The sequence below is a fragment of the Anoplopoma fimbria genome, chromosome 2, assembly GCF_027596085.1.
Source record: "Anoplopoma fimbria isolate UVic2021 breed Golden Eagle Sablefish chromosome 2, Afim_UVic_2022, whole genome shotgun sequence".
In the NCBI taxonomy this organism is placed as follows: Eukaryota; Metazoa; Chordata; class Actinopteri; order Perciformes; family Anoplopomatidae; genus Anoplopoma; species Anoplopoma fimbria.
Window position 1 is genome coordinate 16,839,945 of NC_072450.1, and position 18,175 is coordinate 16,858,119.

The 18,175-nt window shown below is 39.7% G+C and overlaps 1 protein-coding gene across 1 annotated transcript; it reads left to right on the forward strand.

The window, feature by feature from the left end:
• The first annotated feature begins 284 nt into the window (after positions 1-284).
• On the forward strand, positions 285-18,167 carry dbndd1 (dysbindin domain containing 1). Its single transcript, XM_054618675.1, has 5 exons — positions 285-363; positions 854-1,228; positions 4,307-4,453; positions 9,675-9,812; positions 16,752-18,167. Exons 2-5 carry the CDS (start codon positions 1,198-1,200, stop codon positions 16,907-16,909), a joined length of 474 nt encoding a protein of 157 aa, XP_054474650.1. The 5' UTR covers positions 285-363; positions 854-1,197; the 3' UTR covers positions 16,910-18,167.
• Positions 18,168-18,175: the final 8 nt, after the last annotated feature.

Below are 18,175 nucleotides of genomic sequence, written 5' to 3' on the forward strand. Positions count from 1 at the left end.
AGTGGTCGGAAGACTAGAAAAGCAAGTACAAGTCCATTTACCATTAAAAAAAAATCTGACCGGATGATGCTAGTAATCACCTTTATTGAGCTGCCAAATCGAATCTTATGTTTTATAACTAAATAGGAGATACTCTTAGTTTTCTTTCACTGCTTCTTGTGGCTGACTCTAGTCACAGAAGTATAAATAGGGTGTGACCCTGTTTCTGGTGGTTTTCTATATCACATAACTACATGATGATGTCAGATTCTGCCACTAGAGGGCGAGCTCTACCAACAGATTCCCCTCAGCAGACAAAAGCACCATTTCCAGCTTCCCTGAAGGTGGGATTCAGATTTCCACCCTGCAACCTGTCACAGACCAGTAAGAGAGTTTGTTATTTGTCATGTCATTAAACGGTGTTCGATTGCCATAAATGTCTGTTGATTATCTGTCCTAATGTCATCCAGGCACCATGCCTGAGCTGTGTATATTTGACATAAACTGACCGATCATCAGGTTTAATAACTTGCCTTCTAGTATATCCACAAACTATTATGCCACAGCCATGCACGTACACACAGGGATACTCATTCACACACAGGCGCGCACACACACACTTTCCTCCCTCCAGTGGTCCATAGACCTCCCTGACACCCCATTCTCCCTCTCAGTCTGGGCAGGCTGCCAGCCCAGCCCACCCTCTTTCTTTCTCTCTCTCTCTGTCGGTCTCTCTTTTTCTCTCTCTCCCCTCCCATTTTTTTTTGCCCTGGATCTCTCTCTGTGTACTCTGTACATACCAAGCCAAACCTCACAATGCTACATTTACTAAAACAAGTGGCATAAAAATTTGCAGTGATGTTGTTGTTCCCAGACCTCCCTCTCTTTGGTGGACTCGCTCTGTGAGGCAGTGCAGCATTCAGACGGCTCTAGAGGCAGAGCAGGGCAGGTTGACCGAGAGAGAGAGAGAGAAAGAGAGAGGAGAAACTAACATCACCTGTGTGGGAAATCTAGAACAACGGAGGACCAAAAAAAAAGGAGGAGTCTTTGGAGAGCAGAGCTCTCGCTGTGTCAACCCACCCACCCCGCCCTACTCTCTCTCACATGCACACACACAGACACACTCTTCCCTTGCCTCCCCCTTCTTCCCTCCCCGTTTGTCTCCTCCACTCTCCGATGCTGGTGTGGTGAACAGCAAGACACTCTCGGCTGAGCTGCATGGAGGCTCAGGGAGGGGCAGGGAGCCCAGGTAAGAGACGTTTTTTATTCTTTCTTTTCTCTGTGCCACGGCTTTTGTCACATTAGCATTGTTGTTGAAGAGTGTCTGTTTCACTGCTGTAAGTCAGTGTCTCTCTTACAATAGCATGTTCAGGGTGTTTATACTTGTATGGACGCTTTATAAATGATGGGACTGATTCATATTTGTCAGATGAGCTGGTTTAGATCATCTAAATCATTTTTTGGGGTTTGTCTAGGCAAGATATAGTCACTGATATATGTTTAAATATAGCAGTGCACCAGTACTCTGTCTTTGATAATTTTCCTATGACAGGATCCAATTGTGGAGGGTTCATCTCTATATCTAAGCTTCATGTTTAATCTATTGCCTAGCAGTACATGTCTTTTTTATCTTGTCTTTTTTATCCACACACTGTAGTCAACCATGCAAAAGCTGGACTGATGAAATACAAATAGCAGTACAATAGTGGACGAATATGGCCTTTGTGTTAGGGACTTCCAGAGAAGCCGGTGCTGTGTGGTAGCCCTGCACAATGCCCCGGTGCCACTAATGCACTTTAACATCTAAACAATCAAACATTCACAAAGGGTTGATGATGTAACTGTGTCTATATCAGCTGCATTTGAACCTACAGTGTGCATTCAACCATTAATACAATTCTGCTTTATTACTCTATTGTACCTTGGGGGTAAAACAATGTCTCTGCAGCCACTATAAGATGCAATTCCAGCAGATATAATGGGAAATCCTTTTTCTCCTGCCATGGCTTTCTTCCACTTATCATTGTTTACAGGCAGTTTCTACATGTTCATGCTGACGGCCAGAATTACCTGCCCATGAAAAATTGGGGTATTATTTGTTCATTATGATGAGATTAAATTAGAGTGAACATCATTATGATGATGTATCACAGACAGGGTCACAATGGTGACTTCTGGAGAGCAGTGTGGTAGCATTTCTAGCTTTACTTGGGAGGTTTGGAATTAAATATTGCTAGAAAATGCACCAACAACACCATAAACTGTTCAGGAAAATTATTTCTGGAGTCAACATTTACTTTACCTATTCTCTCTGCTCAGTAATCTAGTCATCTGTTTTAAGAAATTTGTATGGAAATGCTCATTGCTAAGGGTATTGTATACCAAAAAAAGTACAGAAGATGGAGAACAATCAGCAAGTAAAATGACCTGGCGAAAAAGGGTGTTGAGGATGTTAAATCCTCCTGCCTGCACTCCAAACAGCAATTGATTTATTGAACAGCGACACTGAGTTTGATAAAAATTTTGGCAAATGAACACTACATCGTTCTCATCCTCTCTTTTATTTCTCTCCATCTGTCCTTGGATGGTTTGCTGGTTCACAACCGACAGCTTGAGGCAGGGTCAGCCATTGCTTGAAAAGACCACTTTTCTGATCGCTCACTGTCTTTCACCCACAGTAAAGACAGTAACATTCTTGTTGTTTACTCTTCGTTTTTCTTCACAGCCAGTTCAGCAGGTGGTGGCTAGACCGGGCCATCTGTGTGAACTTGTCCTGCTTTACACACAGCGCTTTTCTTCTGCCACTGATAATCATCAGCCAGACTCATCTTCCACCAAACATTTGAACATAAATGAGCTCACAGAATGTGACATAAGGTCATGTGTATTCTACATTAAAACATGGGAAATGTGTTTTTTAAGAAGGTGATTGAAATGAAAACCTAAGCTTCTAGTTTAAATATTGAACAAACATTTCATTATAACAGCAGAGGTAACTTTATAGTATTTCTGTTTCTGTGGCTCCTCGCTGGGGAAAATAAATCAATAGCCACCGATGAACACTGTGCTCCTCAGGGTGAAAGCAGAATCCATCATGTTTGGATTGGCTTTGGCTGTAACACCCTTTTAATCTAAAATGAGAAATTCAACTGTCTAGGAGCATACTGCAAGTAGAAATAGCCTCACCAGCCATCTGGTGACACCCATCAGGAATCTGCTCTACTCCCACAAGTCTTTCTATCAACTCTGCATATTATCGTAAAAAAGCCATTCTGCAGTATTCTTTTCTTAATGTTCCTCCATACTCAAAGATTATTTTTATTCTATTATAATTGTCTTTGAAATGTCATTGTTAAACTGTAGTACTAGTTTATTTGTTGATCCCATTGTGGGATTTTATCCAACATGCCTGATTCAGCTTACTTCAGCCTTCATCAATTTAGAAATTCAGTTTATGCTGCTTTCAGTCCTCTGAAATCTTTCAGTTAAATGTGCAGAACTTCCTTACTCCTGTCCTTACTTCACTCAGCCTCATCGCATCTCCCACTGGGTTTTAGTTGTGTCAAACAGGCCAACCCATATCGTGCATGCTTCTGCATTTGAAGGGATGCTATTTTAAGTACCCTCTATTTTCAGACTTGTTAATAGTCCCTGTGAACTTGTTTTTCCTATTTTGAATGGGTGTTGGAGATTGAAGAACGTGACTAGACTATTGGATTTTTTTTTATATAGAAACATTAACATCACAATTTTATAACAACAGTTGAATTAGATGTTTGCCCCCAGACAAGTAAACAAATCTCCTTTCAAGGACATCTATAAAACTTTCGACACTGTTCATACAAATGGATACAGAACAGAAATTGATACAGGATCGACAAAAGGCAGAGTGTGTAGACTGAATGTTATAAATAATATAAACAGATTGAGATATCCAAGAATTTCAATGGACAGGTAAAGCAGTTACCAGGGGATTAATGCCAGGTTTAGATTTTAAATTAAATGGGAAAATATAATATTTGCTATATAATTAGGATAATTACTGAACACGACTCAAACACTGAAGCCAACATTCACTTCTTTCAGTACTTAGGATCACCAAAGTGATTTCCTCCCTGGGTTACCCCAAGATGTGTCTTTGTAGATTTTACTGCAGTTTCTTGGTGCCTTAAATTGTTCTAGGTTAGATGTAGTTGATGTTAGTTAATTAAAGCACACATTTTTAATGTAATCTTGTATTCAAAATCAAACTATGATGAATATTTCCACCCTTTTCTCCTCTTTGCTCCTTCTCACTATCTGTTTCTGTTTCTATGTGTGCTGATAGAGCCCAATAAAGACATCCAGAAGCTGCTGAAGCCCTCCAGCTCAGGTGACCTATCCAAGGAGTTGTTTCACCGCCCAGCAGGGGAGGAGGAGGAGGTCGGCCTGTCAGGGCACACTGCCAGCCTGCTGCACATTACGGAAAAGAGACGTAAGTAACGGGGGAGCTGGGTGAAGAGAAGGTGATATTAAGACAGTCCAAGAGAGATGAATATTCATGGTTTGCAATGTTACAGGCTAATTGTGGGTGGAAATGCTTTGAGCAAGATACCTGATCAATATCAAGTGAATACAAGGAAGGAGAGGAGGAATGTTGAATAAGGAGGGCAGAGGATATCCTGCTTTTGTTAAAGAGACAGTCAATCAATCTACAGTAACGTGACACAGAATGAATCAGACATATAACACATATAACATTTCAAATTCTGGGCTATCTACAGCCTCATCCAGTAGATTACAGGTTGATCGTATCTGTTCTTTAAACCCACTGAATGATTGCAGACTATTTGAGGGTTTCTGGTCCCACATTCTTAAAAACCACTGCAGCTTAGTCTTGGTTGAAAGGACTCATTGTGCATCAGTACCATACAGAGGCTTCTGTACGTGCCAGACTCAAAGCCCAGGGCACAGAGACAGATACACGGCTGACAAGAAAACCTTTATCTGCTTCACTAACCACACTTCTTCAGAGAAACAACTCATCCACAGGCTAATGTCTGTGTCTCAATGATTTAAGGTGACCCACTAACTAGCCGTGCAACTTGGCAGGTTATATAATAATTTGTGGCTATGAAGAGAAAGAAAGTAAAAATTCCATCCTGAGAAAAAATGAAATCCCAATGATCGGCCCCCTTGTTATTCATTTCCCCCACTATAATGAGAGATCAGGAATCACATTTAAATGTATATGCTCTTTAAATTCTATGGAGATTATTCATTCAGGTTATTGTCCAGAGAACCACAATGCAGCTTCATCTTGAATGTCACAGAAACAAATTCCTGCCTTGTGCTGCGGTTTTGTCTCCAAAAAGGGGGACTGCAGTTGCTCCTGAGATGTCGGCAACATTTATTTTTAGGCCTGGAGCAAACAGCTTACCTTAAAAAGACAAACATTTTGATATCCCAGAGAGGAGCAAGTTGTTAGTGGGCAAGTGGAAACTAAATCATTGAAATAAAACAAAGTGCAAGTATAATAGATGCACTAATGCATTAAGAAAAACATAGAAAACTGCATTGCGGATACATTTTCCCTTTTGTTATTGCGATTGGGTGGACGGATTAAAAATGTATGGTGACTGCTGTGCAGTGGTCCTAATGCGAAAAAGTGTTCATCTGTTTGTATTGATCTTTAATAGCAGAAAACAGTAGTCAAAGGGAAGAACTGGGAACTGTGGGATTCAAAAACTTTAGTGGAGTTTATTTTACAGCTTATGCTATAACATACCACACAGCTACAGCCCAGTAAACCCAGTATGTTTTACGTGTTTCATCAAGGCGACCTGTTTCAATTTTGATGGACTTAGTCGTTTGTGCATTATCAAAGTTAAAAATACAGTTTTCTTACCTGTCTGTTGTTGATTAGCAAACAATGTAACATAAAATATCTAGCACAAGACAAGTATAGAAAAGTGCCTGTATGTTCAGTCACTGTGAGGATAAAATGCTAAACACTTGTAAAAGAATATTGTTTTACATTGCTTGTTTAATATACTATCTCGATACCTTAGCTTTTTATCAATCAAACGTCTTTCCTCCATCAGAGCCCAGTCATCATTACCAGCTGGTCAGGCTTGACTGATGACCTCAGAGCACTGATGAGCCAGTAGAGAGGGAATAGGATCACACACACCCAGCATGTAGTCAAATCCCCTCTACTCCCCTATTGCTTCTGCCAAATTTGAACTCTTCCCTCTACCCATCCTCCCTTTTCTTTGTTCCTACTGTTGAAGCAATCTGTACCTTTCTACATGCAAGTAAGGGACAGAGAAGTAAAGGGAAAGAAAATGAAAGGAAAACCCTTTTTATGGAACAACAAATTGACAGCATGCAAACAATTATTTGTGTTTAGTTTACTTTCAGTAAATCAAAGAAACCTTTATTTCACACACATTAACTTCAAAGTCATGAATACTGAGTGTGAGATTAAGGGCATGCTAAAAAAAAAAAAAAAGAATATGCTAAGAAGGGGAATGGATTATAGGACACAAATTTGACTTTGCTGGCCACCAGGCTGTATGCTTGCTGTACGAAGAGGCAGTGGTCTTTTACATCATCCATTTGCTTCAGGCACAATGTCCTTTTTTAGTCTCAGTGTGAACCCTCTTTTGTCAGTCCTCCTCACTGGCGTCTTAAAGCTTCCCTGATTGGCTTTGAGATGGAGGCAGTTGTTTCAGTGCGTCTGCCTGGGAGAGAAAATGCACTGATCAATTATTCAAGGAGACAGGGTGTGGGAGAGGAGAAAAGAGATGGGGAAGAGGTGGTTAAAAAACAAGCACAGCAGAATGGGAATAACCTTGTAGCCTATTGAAAATAATGGTAGTAAATAATGCAGGGACCATTTTTGTTTTACATCATGCCTTCCTTCATCTACGTCCTCTCGCTTTCCTTTCCTTCTTATTCTTTAACATCTATCCTCTTAACTAGCTTTGTCCATCTCTCCTCTCCCATCATCCTGCCACTCCCTAATTTCTCTTCATCTCCTCCTCCACAATTTCTTAACTCCCTGTTTCACTGCCTCCAGTTTCTTCACTCCTCCAGAAAAGGGGGGATTGCTGTCAGCAGGCAAATTTTAAGCCTGAAGGGAAAATAAAATATATTCACAAACGCAGTCAAAAAGCAAGTAACAAAAAAATATGAAGAACAAACAAACTGGTTTTATTTGATTTTTGTCAACCAATCATTTCATATTGCAGTGTTTCTCCACTGAAAGTAATCAACCACTATGACAAATGTCCTTAATTCTGACTTTTGGATGCTGCTTTCCATTGCGGCTGCTTAATCATATGTGGTGCAGCGGTTAATGGTGTGGCAAGGGAAACTCGTTCGCTTAACCCTTCTATGAAGTGTCTTTTAGAATATATTATTTTGCTGTGAAGGAGTACTGTGAAGTCAAGTCTCCAGCTTTTATATTTGCAATGTATTATGAAGGTAGAACAATCCAAGCCTCAAGTATGTTCAATAAAAACTTAAAATCATTCCATATCTAAGTGGTAGCTTAATCCGTGAGCTCACAATTAGGAGGTGTTAAAAGTGCCATATGTAGTGTCCTTTGGCAGTAAAACCTTCCATGATCTAAATAGAACTGGGGAATAGCATGAAAGACTACATTAAACCTAATAGGATTATTACCAGCTGTGACAGTGACAGTAGTATAAGACCCTTTCATAGCAGTCACATAGCTGGATATACACAGCTGTAAATGATCAGATTAATTATGGTCCCTCTATTAAGTATGTCACACTCATTCCGGTGAGCCAGCATTCACAATACCCATGCCTGGCACAACTAAATGGAACACGGCCATAATCATGTTATTGATTACACCTGTAGTGGGGAGGTTGGAAGTGGGGAAATGGCCATGCCCCCCCCTACTTTATGCCACTGGTCTGATGCAGGGTTGTGGCTGGTGTGACCCCATCTCTAGATCTCTAGGACTCTAGATACCGATTTGCTTTTCATATATATCTTCCGACATTAAGATCAGAGTGTAGGGTGTGTTTGTGATATAATGTCAGAATAGAAAAGAACATGCGTTTGCATTGATATTTCTAACTTGTAGCCCTGGGGGATCCCACAAAAGATTATTGCAGAGATAAGAAATCACTTGTTTTAGTTAGTCACCTCTATTCCTCTCTTTCTTCCATTTAATTTGTTAGTCTTCCTCCATCTTTATTGCCATTCTCTGTCCCTATTTGAACTTTGTTGATATCAAAATTTCTATTTTTTCCCATGGAGTTTTTATATGCTGTCCACATGGTCCCTGGCCTTGTAAATAATTCTGCATATCATTTGTAGCTAGGTCATGACCGGGGTGTGACCCAGTCCTGGTTATGAATACAAGTAGGAATTCTGCAGTAAAGCAGATGGTTTTGGGTGAAATAAAGGACAGCTGAGGATGCCTTTAGACTTCAAACTCCAAAGTCTCTGCATTTTACTTAGTAAAAAACTCAGTCACTTTTTCCTTTTTTTTATTCCACCTATCTCATTGCATTTCTGGTGTTGAATGTTTTCTGAAACATGGCACAATGACCAGCCACTGCTTCAGAACAATGCTCACTCTTGTTTAAATCAATAGTTGCTGAAGGAAGATGCAGGGAGTTGGATATAACAGAAGCAGGAAAATGGGTTTTGCCTCTTCAACTTGATGCGTTGTCTTAAACAGCCTGGAAAACAGCAGGCAAACGACATGGGATAGTAACAGCTTTCAACCTGTCACGTAACCCGTCGTTTCTCCACAAAGTGAAGCCCACAAACGACCAGTGCAATGTTTCAGACTTGATGTTGCATGGCAGGCAGGCATCCATTGTTTCATAAGGAAATACAAACACTTACATATGCTTTAATGAAGTCTCCAATCATCTTTCTCACTATAATGTTAGATTAGTTCAGCTCTATTACACAGGATCAGTTCCTAACTTGAGCGATGCTGAGACGAGCAGATGCTCTTGGACCCCTCGCTAGGCTTTATGTATTTATTACAGAGTCTTTGAATACATTTCACTTTACATACATCACCTTAAAATTTCAGCCTGATTGGAATGCAAAGCCTGGCAAGCTGACGGACGCCTCATGTGAATTTGACCCTGTTGGGTGCAGCAGTAGTGGCTCCTGTCTGCCGAGGAATCTTGTGCTTAAATGAACAGGTGCAACACACCCAGGGGAAAGATTTAGATCACAATGTGTTAAAGAACTGGCTATTTTCATCTCCTCTGACTTTAGCTCTTGTTTAAATTCTTCAATTCTGACTGCCTGCATAAACTCACAGGTGCCATGCTGCAACAAAGACACTGACGACAGTGGCGAGCTCTGAGGCAGATTCAATTAATCTTCGGTGTCTGTTAGAATTATTTCTCTGAAGTAGAGAGAACTTAGACAAAAGTGAATAAAAGAGTAAATATGTTCCTTTTCAAAATCAATTTTATAATAGTACTGCAACAGCCAGCTATTGATCTGATTATCAGTACTATTGGAGATTTAAGAGTGCTACATGATGGGCTGAGGAGCTCTGTGTTGAACATGTATGCAGTCTATCCCCCACTTCTTTTTAAAGAGCCGCTTTTCGTCTGCACTGTAATAAAAAAACAAGTTTTGATTTTAATCCTTCAACCTCCCTGCAGACTAAAAGTATGCTGTTTTCTCTCTCGGCCTCATAGAACCACTGAGTAGTGTGTCCTCTCTGGAGGTGCACTTTGACCTCTTGGATCTGACTGAGCTGACTGACATGTCCGACCAGGAACTGGCCGAAGTTTTTGCTGATTCTGATGAGGAAAACCACAACGAGTCCCCAGCAGGTAAGGCCTGCTAAAAGGGAATTACAAGAAACACAAATATTTGAAAAATGAAGGGAAGGGGAGCCTCTTCATGCAGACACATCTGCTTTTCTATGGCCCGTGCACTGATTTTAATTCATTCAAATTATTAAAAACAATTTCCTGTAGATATTTTATTTTCTCTAGCTTTGTATTTAAAAAACTTGGTTTGGTCAGTGTGTTACTTTATCATGTATCATTTGTTTGGTGAGGGAGGCATTTCCCAATTAAATTCCCTCCCTGCAGACCTCTACCTCAACTCAGTGACTTTAGGGGTAAAGATGCCTGCAAAAGGAAATATGAAACACTACTTCTGAGTGTGGTATTACTCAGTGACCTGGGGAAGAGAGAGTTTCACATCATTATGGCCCGGCAGGGTCCTAAAAAGGCCTGCTGAGCCATAATGATTTAATATGCCACGTGACTCCCTTCAGGGACTCATCAAAAACATATTTCACAGTGTCTGGAATAAATGCCCTCAAAAGGTTAAACTTCCATTTTTAAATGGCCTCACGCTGTTTGATTCTTATGAGAAACAGTTTAAATTGGATTCAATCAAATTGCCATTTAGAGTTTCAACAGTACAGGAAAGCAGGAATGAAGAAAACAATGAGCCTCATGCACAAACAGACAGCAGGTACTGTAGCACGTCTTTCTCCCAGTACACACAAGGATGCACAAAATCTTTGCCATGTTTTATTTATGACCTGCTAGCCTCATCACACATGCGGACAGTGAACCCTCGCTTCCTCAGACACTCCTGCCTCTCAGTATGCACACAGGATGTCATGCCAGCTCGAGATTTAAAGGTCCACTGAAACAGTTTAGACAATGTCTTACAAATATTTTTATAGTCTGTGCATCGACTGTGCTCATCAAAAAGTTTAAAACATCACTTCTTTTTTGTAAAAATGTTAGATTTGCAATGATGATGCTGTAACTGACTAGGGGTGTAACCCATTCTCGTAATTTTGCTGAGAATACGCAATAGTTTCAAATAGATATTTATCATTCTGGTAACAGTGACTTAAAGATAACCTAATGGTTAACTCCACTGTTTGGATCCACTGAAACAGAGTGCAGGATGTCATGCATTCTTTTCACTCTCGTGGAGAAACGGTCAACTTAAAACGTTATGAATTAAGTTTTCCTTAAATACTTTCTATATGCTTCTATCAGTCTTATCTTACATTTCTTATCTCCCACTTCTTTAACAACAATAATGTTATCTCTTTGTTTATTACTAATGCTCCATATCATGGCACATCTTGTTATGTGTGAGTTATGGTCCCAGTGGGCCATCTGTGCCATGCTGCTGTCTGCAGCTCCACAGCCAATTATTTAAATTAAAGTGAAAAGGCCCTTTTATGTGCAAGACAGAAACATGTTCTTTGTTTCTTAGTAAGACCTTGTGCATTTTTGAGTGTAGAGTACCATCATGTAAAATGCTTAACCAAAATTGAAAACATTGTTTCAGTTTAAAATATTCACTGACAGGATTCTTAAGTCTCACTCAGTTTATTTCTCAGTTTATTGTGCTAAGACAACTGCAGTGTAAGACAGCTTTGTGGTCGTCTAGATAATCACCATCTGGAGTTATTATAAAAACTGAGCTGCACTGGATACTCTACTGTGTTCACTAGCTAGGCGCTAACTGTGTCTTCCTGCTGTTTGGTGCTTAGCGGGTAGTGTACAGCATGACTTGGCAGCACTGAAGTCTGTTTATTTCATTTATCTTGCAGGAGAGTTGATAGTCTGGGGTGCAATAGAATAATCACAAATAGTCAGTCTTCCGGTTAAAAAACATGACATGACTAAGCTCCTTTTTAAAAAGTGAAATCAAGGGATTTATAACATTATTTTATCCATGAATTGATGACTTCATATATACATGAGATTCAGATTTGACTCATCATTATATAACACACTCTGCCATGATTTGATTCACTTTAGTGAAGTTTGATTAATAATGATGGCTCCAAAATGTTTTGCAGCTTCTCAAATGCAAATTTGAAAATATTAAAACATGTACGCCAATGCATCTCGAAGAATTGTACTAGCAGAATGTGAGAACAACAAGTCGGTAAATTATGCTGATATGTGACAAACATATTAACTCTTTTAACACATGTTCCCACAGCAGAACAGTTTTAGCTTGTCCCACCTTCTCAGCTCTGCTCTCCAACACCGGCACACCAAGATCCCTCAGGCCCTTGTTAGTTGCAGGCCACAGCTGCTTTTCAGTAGCCAGATGCAGGAGATGCAACAGCCAAGAGGCATTAAGTCCACGACCTCACATCCGCTCTCCTGCTAATCAAGCTGAAGTCCTGCTGTCAGGAGACGTACAGCTGTATACTACTGTTATGATGTAAAATGATTTCATTTACACAGCCTCCGATCTGTGAGAAAAACAAAATCTCCACAATGATTAAAGTTTGCACCCTCAAAATGACATTTTCAGATGATCTGTTTTTATTGTTAATAATGCAAGTGACAACCTCACAAAAAAGCAGGGTGTGTCATTCACTCTTTTTTTACCTTCATAAAATGTGAATAAAAATAGATCAGCCATCTGAGAGCATGGCAAAAATGTCTTCCTTCTAGAACGTCTTTAACCTTTTGACGTGAGATGTATCATTTTGTGCAGCATCGCTCCAAAAGATCTCTCACTTATACCTGTGTGCTGTTTTTGTCTCGCACTCATCACAGACACTTTCCTCCTCTCCTACACCCTATGTCTCTCAGCTTGTCTTTATCCTTCAGTTCCAATCTCTTTCTCCATGTCTGCCTCAGATACAGATTTAACAGAGGAATGATAACAATCCCAAATGTAGCCACAAAGATTGCTTTGGAGAGTTTGCAGACGGACACTGTAGGGCAACTGCAAAGTGTTTAACGTATAGGGCTACACGAGGACAATAGGACCCTAACGCTTGATTTGCTCATTTGTTTTTCACCGTACCTTGCAGAGTCATTGCCCCTTTACATGTCATTTTTACATTTGAAAATTTGTGCATTCTTAATGTAAAAATACACTTTTCAGTGTGATAATCTAAAACAGCTAAATCACACATGAACAAAGATATTCTACTGTCTGATACAGATGTTCACGTGCTTGTGCTGTGCTATCGTTATCCGCTCCCTATCTTGCCTCTCGTATAGGACACTGATTGGTGCTGACATGTTGAGATGAATGTTTTCCAGTCATTTATTATGTAAATAGGTACACAATTGAATAATTGAGATAGTTGTTAAGATGGTAGTTTTTTTTCTGTTCCCACCATAAAACTGCGGCCCCTTTTCAAGAAGGAAAATGCAACAAGAAGAGCTTCTCCCTTCTCTTCTACACTGCACTTAGACTTTGGACATTGACACTGAAGGGTGGTCACCACCACTCTACCCCCCTTTGCCATCAGTCAATGACATGAGTCACTGATCCACGTGGTCACATGCAATTATTTTCATTTATTTGTGGTTCTTCGTTATTCATTGTACTCTTCATCATATTCTTCATTCACTCCATTTATTTTGTTAATTTATAGTTTATTCCTTTATTTTTTGTTTAGTATTTTTGTTTATGTAGGTAGTCCAATAAATATTTCATTTATAAAGAACTTGATTATTTGACCTGTGTGTTTATGAAATAATAGGTCCCTGTACATTTTAATAAGGACTCCATAGCACCCTGAGATTAAGATTTAATTGATTAATATGACTCATGAATAATATAATGAATATTTAGAATTTTTCCAAAATGAGGTGGCGTTGAAAATTAAATCTTATGTCAAATTATGTTAGTTAAACTAATGGTGTCTTGTGGCGTAATATGAGTACCATCATTATTTTATACAAATGTATGGGTTTAAAAATCATAATTGAATTGTTAATAATAGTAACAAATCTTTATATTAATTAATTATTATTTATTTAATCTGCTGCCAGCAACAATGCAACATGTAGTATGTGGGTTTATTTGTCCATAAAGTCATCATTAAGTTCATTGTAGGGGTGAAAGAGTTTGATTCACTTTATTTGTGACGGAGGTTGTGTTGCAAAGAGTTAATATTGAGCTGTGCTCTGTAAGCATTAGTCTCTATGGAAAACTGCTGATTATGCGCCAGTGTGTTAAGGGCATTTAGGAGTTGAAGAAGAGGTTAAAGGAAGATGAGAGAGAAAGATGAGTGAGCGAGTTCATGCTAAAAGTAGGTTCTTCTTGAATTATTCACTTCTGCCTGCTGTAAACGTGGCCTGGTCCTGCAAATACATTTTAAACAGTCATCATAATCCAATCTACAACACTAGCACATTATTTATAGATGCTTGTGTCTTGTTTGTTTTGTTTACTCTGCTGTCTGTCTTCCGTTTTCCCCTTGTCCATTCCCATGTGTCTCTCTTTTACTTTCAACTATTTGGTAGCATGATTCAAATTGGATTTTTCATGGACAGTTCAACCATAGTTAGTGAACATTATAAGTTGTATTTCATAGCGAGCGAGAGGAGAACATATAGTACTTAGTGTTTCATCAAGCGTCTTTTTCTAGAGCAGCTCCAGAGGCACAGAACAAAAGGCTGACTCTGTCCAGTAGGTTTGCTCTTTGTTTTATACTCAAATGAGCCTCATGAACCAAAGGGTTTACTACATCCCTAAAAAACTACCCCAGGCATAGCTTTGGCCTCTTGTTCTTTGTCGTTGGAGCAGTAACAGGGTTTTAACTGATGACATTGCAGACTATAATCTATTGTTTTTCTGTCTGGTTGACATTTTTTCTGTTCGACTATTATTAGTCTTGTTTTATAACGGGTATTTGTTTTAGGGATTTGGGCAAGGATTTTTAGACGAGTAGACATGCAGAGGGATGAAGTGATGCAGAAAATAGGGAACAGAAACAGAGATTCATTGTCCATTCATAGTTTTTAAACCAGACATGTCTCCCGAGAGGGTCTCATCTCTGACAGTTGGTGCTTGGTGTTTGTCGTGGAGGACAGAAAAATCTTACTGGAAACACAACTTTACAACAGACAAAACCAAGCAAAGCCTTGGCGTGGCACACCCTAATGCCGAAACAGGTGTTTCAAATCTGCTGTCAAACGCTTGCAATAATGTAATTGCTCAGGTTGTAGCCAGATGTGATGCCTGTTGTAAAGTGTTAGCCCATTGAGAGGCAGTGCAGCAGCAGATTTCTGAATTGGGTAATTTACTGGTTAAATATTCATTTATCCTTTAGGACCACAACAAGACCACTTTTTATAGACACTCAATAAAGCTCCATTGAATATGAAAGGTCAAATTAGAGCTCAACTCACTACCTTAAGGGCCGCTTTAGGCTGTTAAGGACATTACAGATTGTTATAGTTGAAAAGTACTTGTCCCAGTTCCCAAACAGAGATTGTGCTGTGCTAGAAATAGTATGCACACATAAAAGAAGTGTTGTTTCCATTAAATTAGTTTAATGAGAAGAGCATTGTAACCCACTGTGCATGTGCACATATGTACACAAATGTTTTTCCTGTTTTTCCTTTCTCTGGCAGAGGCTAGTGTCTCAGAAACATTAAGTTATGCAGCAACATGTTGACTGAAAAATATAATGGCTGCTAGCCAGCAGCACAGACGGAATACAGTGCAGTACCCCATCGCTCAGGGTACTCTGTGTATGTGACTGCATGAAAGCGGGAGAGAAAAAAGGAAGAAATCTTTGTATGTTGTGGGGAGGAATCCAATTCCTTTACCTCTCAGGTTGTCAAACATTCCTTTGTACGTTAGTTCAATTATTTTCATGTATGAATTTATTCATGTCATTAAGTCTTTTAATTAGATGTCAGGGTAAACACAGGTCAACATAAATCTGAATGCACATAAGGAATGAAAAAACCCAGACACATCGCAGACATGCAGATATGTACTGTAACCACACAAACACATCAACCCGTCAATCAGCAGGTGTTCACGGCGCTTGCTGCAGCAGACTCCTTTATGCTGCTGAGGAGGTTGTTGTCCCTTCTCTCTCATTAAAGTCCAAGACGCCATCAATCTTCTGAGATCAATACCTCTTGTGTGCCTCCCCCTTCTCTCTCTCTTTCTTATCGTCTCCAAGTCTCTAATATGTGTGAGGATATGGATGTGGTGTTGGGAGAAATATAAGCCAGGTACTTAGTATGACCTTCAGTTAAGAGACCTAGCATTGGACTGGTACGGGCAGGGTAAGGCAGAGTGAGTTTCCAGCTCTCCATCAGTCTTTACACCTCTTGCCTTTTTGTGCTCCTGACAGGTTGGACATCACCACCAAGTGGTACAAAGAGGCAATGACAACAAAGCTGAAAAAAGATCTGTGAATGGCAAATATTAAAAAAATAGCAAAAGAAACAGTTGGTATAAGTTGTTCTGAGTTGTAGCAGAGAGATTATTTATGATAATTATGTATTTATTGGTTCATACAAACAGAAAGTAGTGTTTTGTGTGTTCAATGCTTTTGCAAATAATTTCAGATCTCTCAAACTATTTCTTAGCCCATCTTAGCTTGTCATTATCTCACTTCACATGTAAGTGTGGAATGTGTAAATCCTTAAAAATGTACTCGCTGTCACCCCGGTAATCTTGAATGAACAACAATCTGTGGCCTGTCTAGAAATGGCTAATACATATGTGTGAGTGCAGGCTTGCAATAGGCTAAAGGTGTTTAATGGTTGGGAAGAAAGCAAGCAGCAATGGTATTCAGCATGATTTTGTTGCATTTGAACAGTTGAGCTCTGGAAATAGTTCTAAATATGCTTTAAGCTGGTGTAAAGCTTGGTATACTGAAGCCAATAAACATCAAAACAACTGTATTTTCAGGCTGAAGTTATGTTTAACACGACAGGGTGCAAAGTGATTTCCTTGTGCCAACACTGCATTCCTGTCGGTCACAGGTCATTGTGTGTTCCCAGGTTCCCACCAGCCTATGCTGCCCAGAGGTGGGTACATGCGCTCCCCCTCGTGGACACGCTGCAGCAAAGTTGAGACCCCTCGAGAGCGAAAGCACCACAGCGACTCGGACACCACCGCAGAGCCCTTAATGAAGCTGGAGAGGCCAAAGCAGCCGTGATATCTGATGCGTAACAGGCTGACTGCAGAGAGATAAAACCCAGAGCCAGACAGCCAGAGCGGGAACACGAAGCAGACCAAGAGGCCCCCATCTGCCACTGTGCACTCACGTAACCATGGTGCTGACGAGTTCAGGTTGAACTCTAGACAACTAGGTCTGTACTCTAACTAAAGATGTTGAGAAGTGCAATACACACTCTCTCCTCCTCTCTTCCTCTCTATCTCTCTCTCTCTCTCACACACACAAACAGACACAATCATTGTGTTTTTCATGTAAGGGGTTCTTAATGCACTCTGAGCTGCCAAATGATTTTAAACTTGGTTGCCAATATCAGACAGACAGGGTATATAATATCACCATCCTTACAGCCTCTCAGGATGAGAAATAGCTTGGATGGTGAGATTGATTCCTAAATTGTGTCCACAGCTTGTGGCCAGACCTTCCATGTGAAGTTCAGATACTGGGACTCGCATTGAATTACCAGGATATGATTTTAAACAAAAGTCATTAGAGCTATCCAAAATAATATATCCCGCTGCGGCTATTACTTAATGTGATGGCTTGAAAATGTGACAGGGTTTAATTTCAGTTGCCTGCAATAATGGTAACTTGATCAGTGGAAATGGGAGTGGATGTCAGTGAGACCGAGCTCTTTACCCATCGTACTTTCTCTTAATGAAGAATGCGTGTTGTTATTATAATTGCCTAAATGAAAATGTTTGCACTTCTCTCACTGAATTGTATTTAAAGTGCCCCTCCCCTCCCAGAATTTTTGGCATTTGGTGCAGATGACACGAAAGGTAAACAGACCAAGTAGCAAGCTATATGCAATACACTTTTCCATGATCACATAATTTGTTTAGATAAATGTTTTCTGATTTCATTATCCTCTTTTAAATAACGATGGTTGCCAGATCTGCTGCTGCTAAAGTAGTTAAAGTTTGTCATTCAAAGTTGGTGGACGCATTAACTTGATCGATGATACTTGAAGCAGTTCTCATTAAAGTCAAATGGACTTAAGTAAGCTTTGCATGAATGCCAAAAACCTGACAAAGTGCCAACAATTTTGTAATCATCTTTAAAAAGATTTATTCAACTCATGATGCAATATTTCACATCTTTCCAAGAAAAGGTTATAGCTGATTACTTGATTTATTTATCTCACATTTAGCTTGTCTATACCAGGGGTGCCAATAATTCTGAATGCTGTGACACGATGGATCAAAAGTGACACTGGGATGACAGAAGAATAAATACAAGTCTTGA

Bases quoted from the DNA above. Each gene is read 5' to 3' on its own strand.
- dbndd1 (XM_054618675.1), top strand. From the start codon at position 1,198: ATGGAGGCTCAGGGAGGGGCAGGGAGCCCAG. The intron at 1,229-4,306 runs GTAAGAGACGTT...GTGTGCTGATAG, and splicing joins GGGAGGGGCAGGGAGCCCAG to AGCCCAATAAAGACATCCAG. The intron at 4,454-9,674 runs GTAAGTAACGGG...TCGGCCTCATAG, and splicing joins GCACATTACGGAAAAGAGAC to AACCACTGAGTAGTGTGTCC.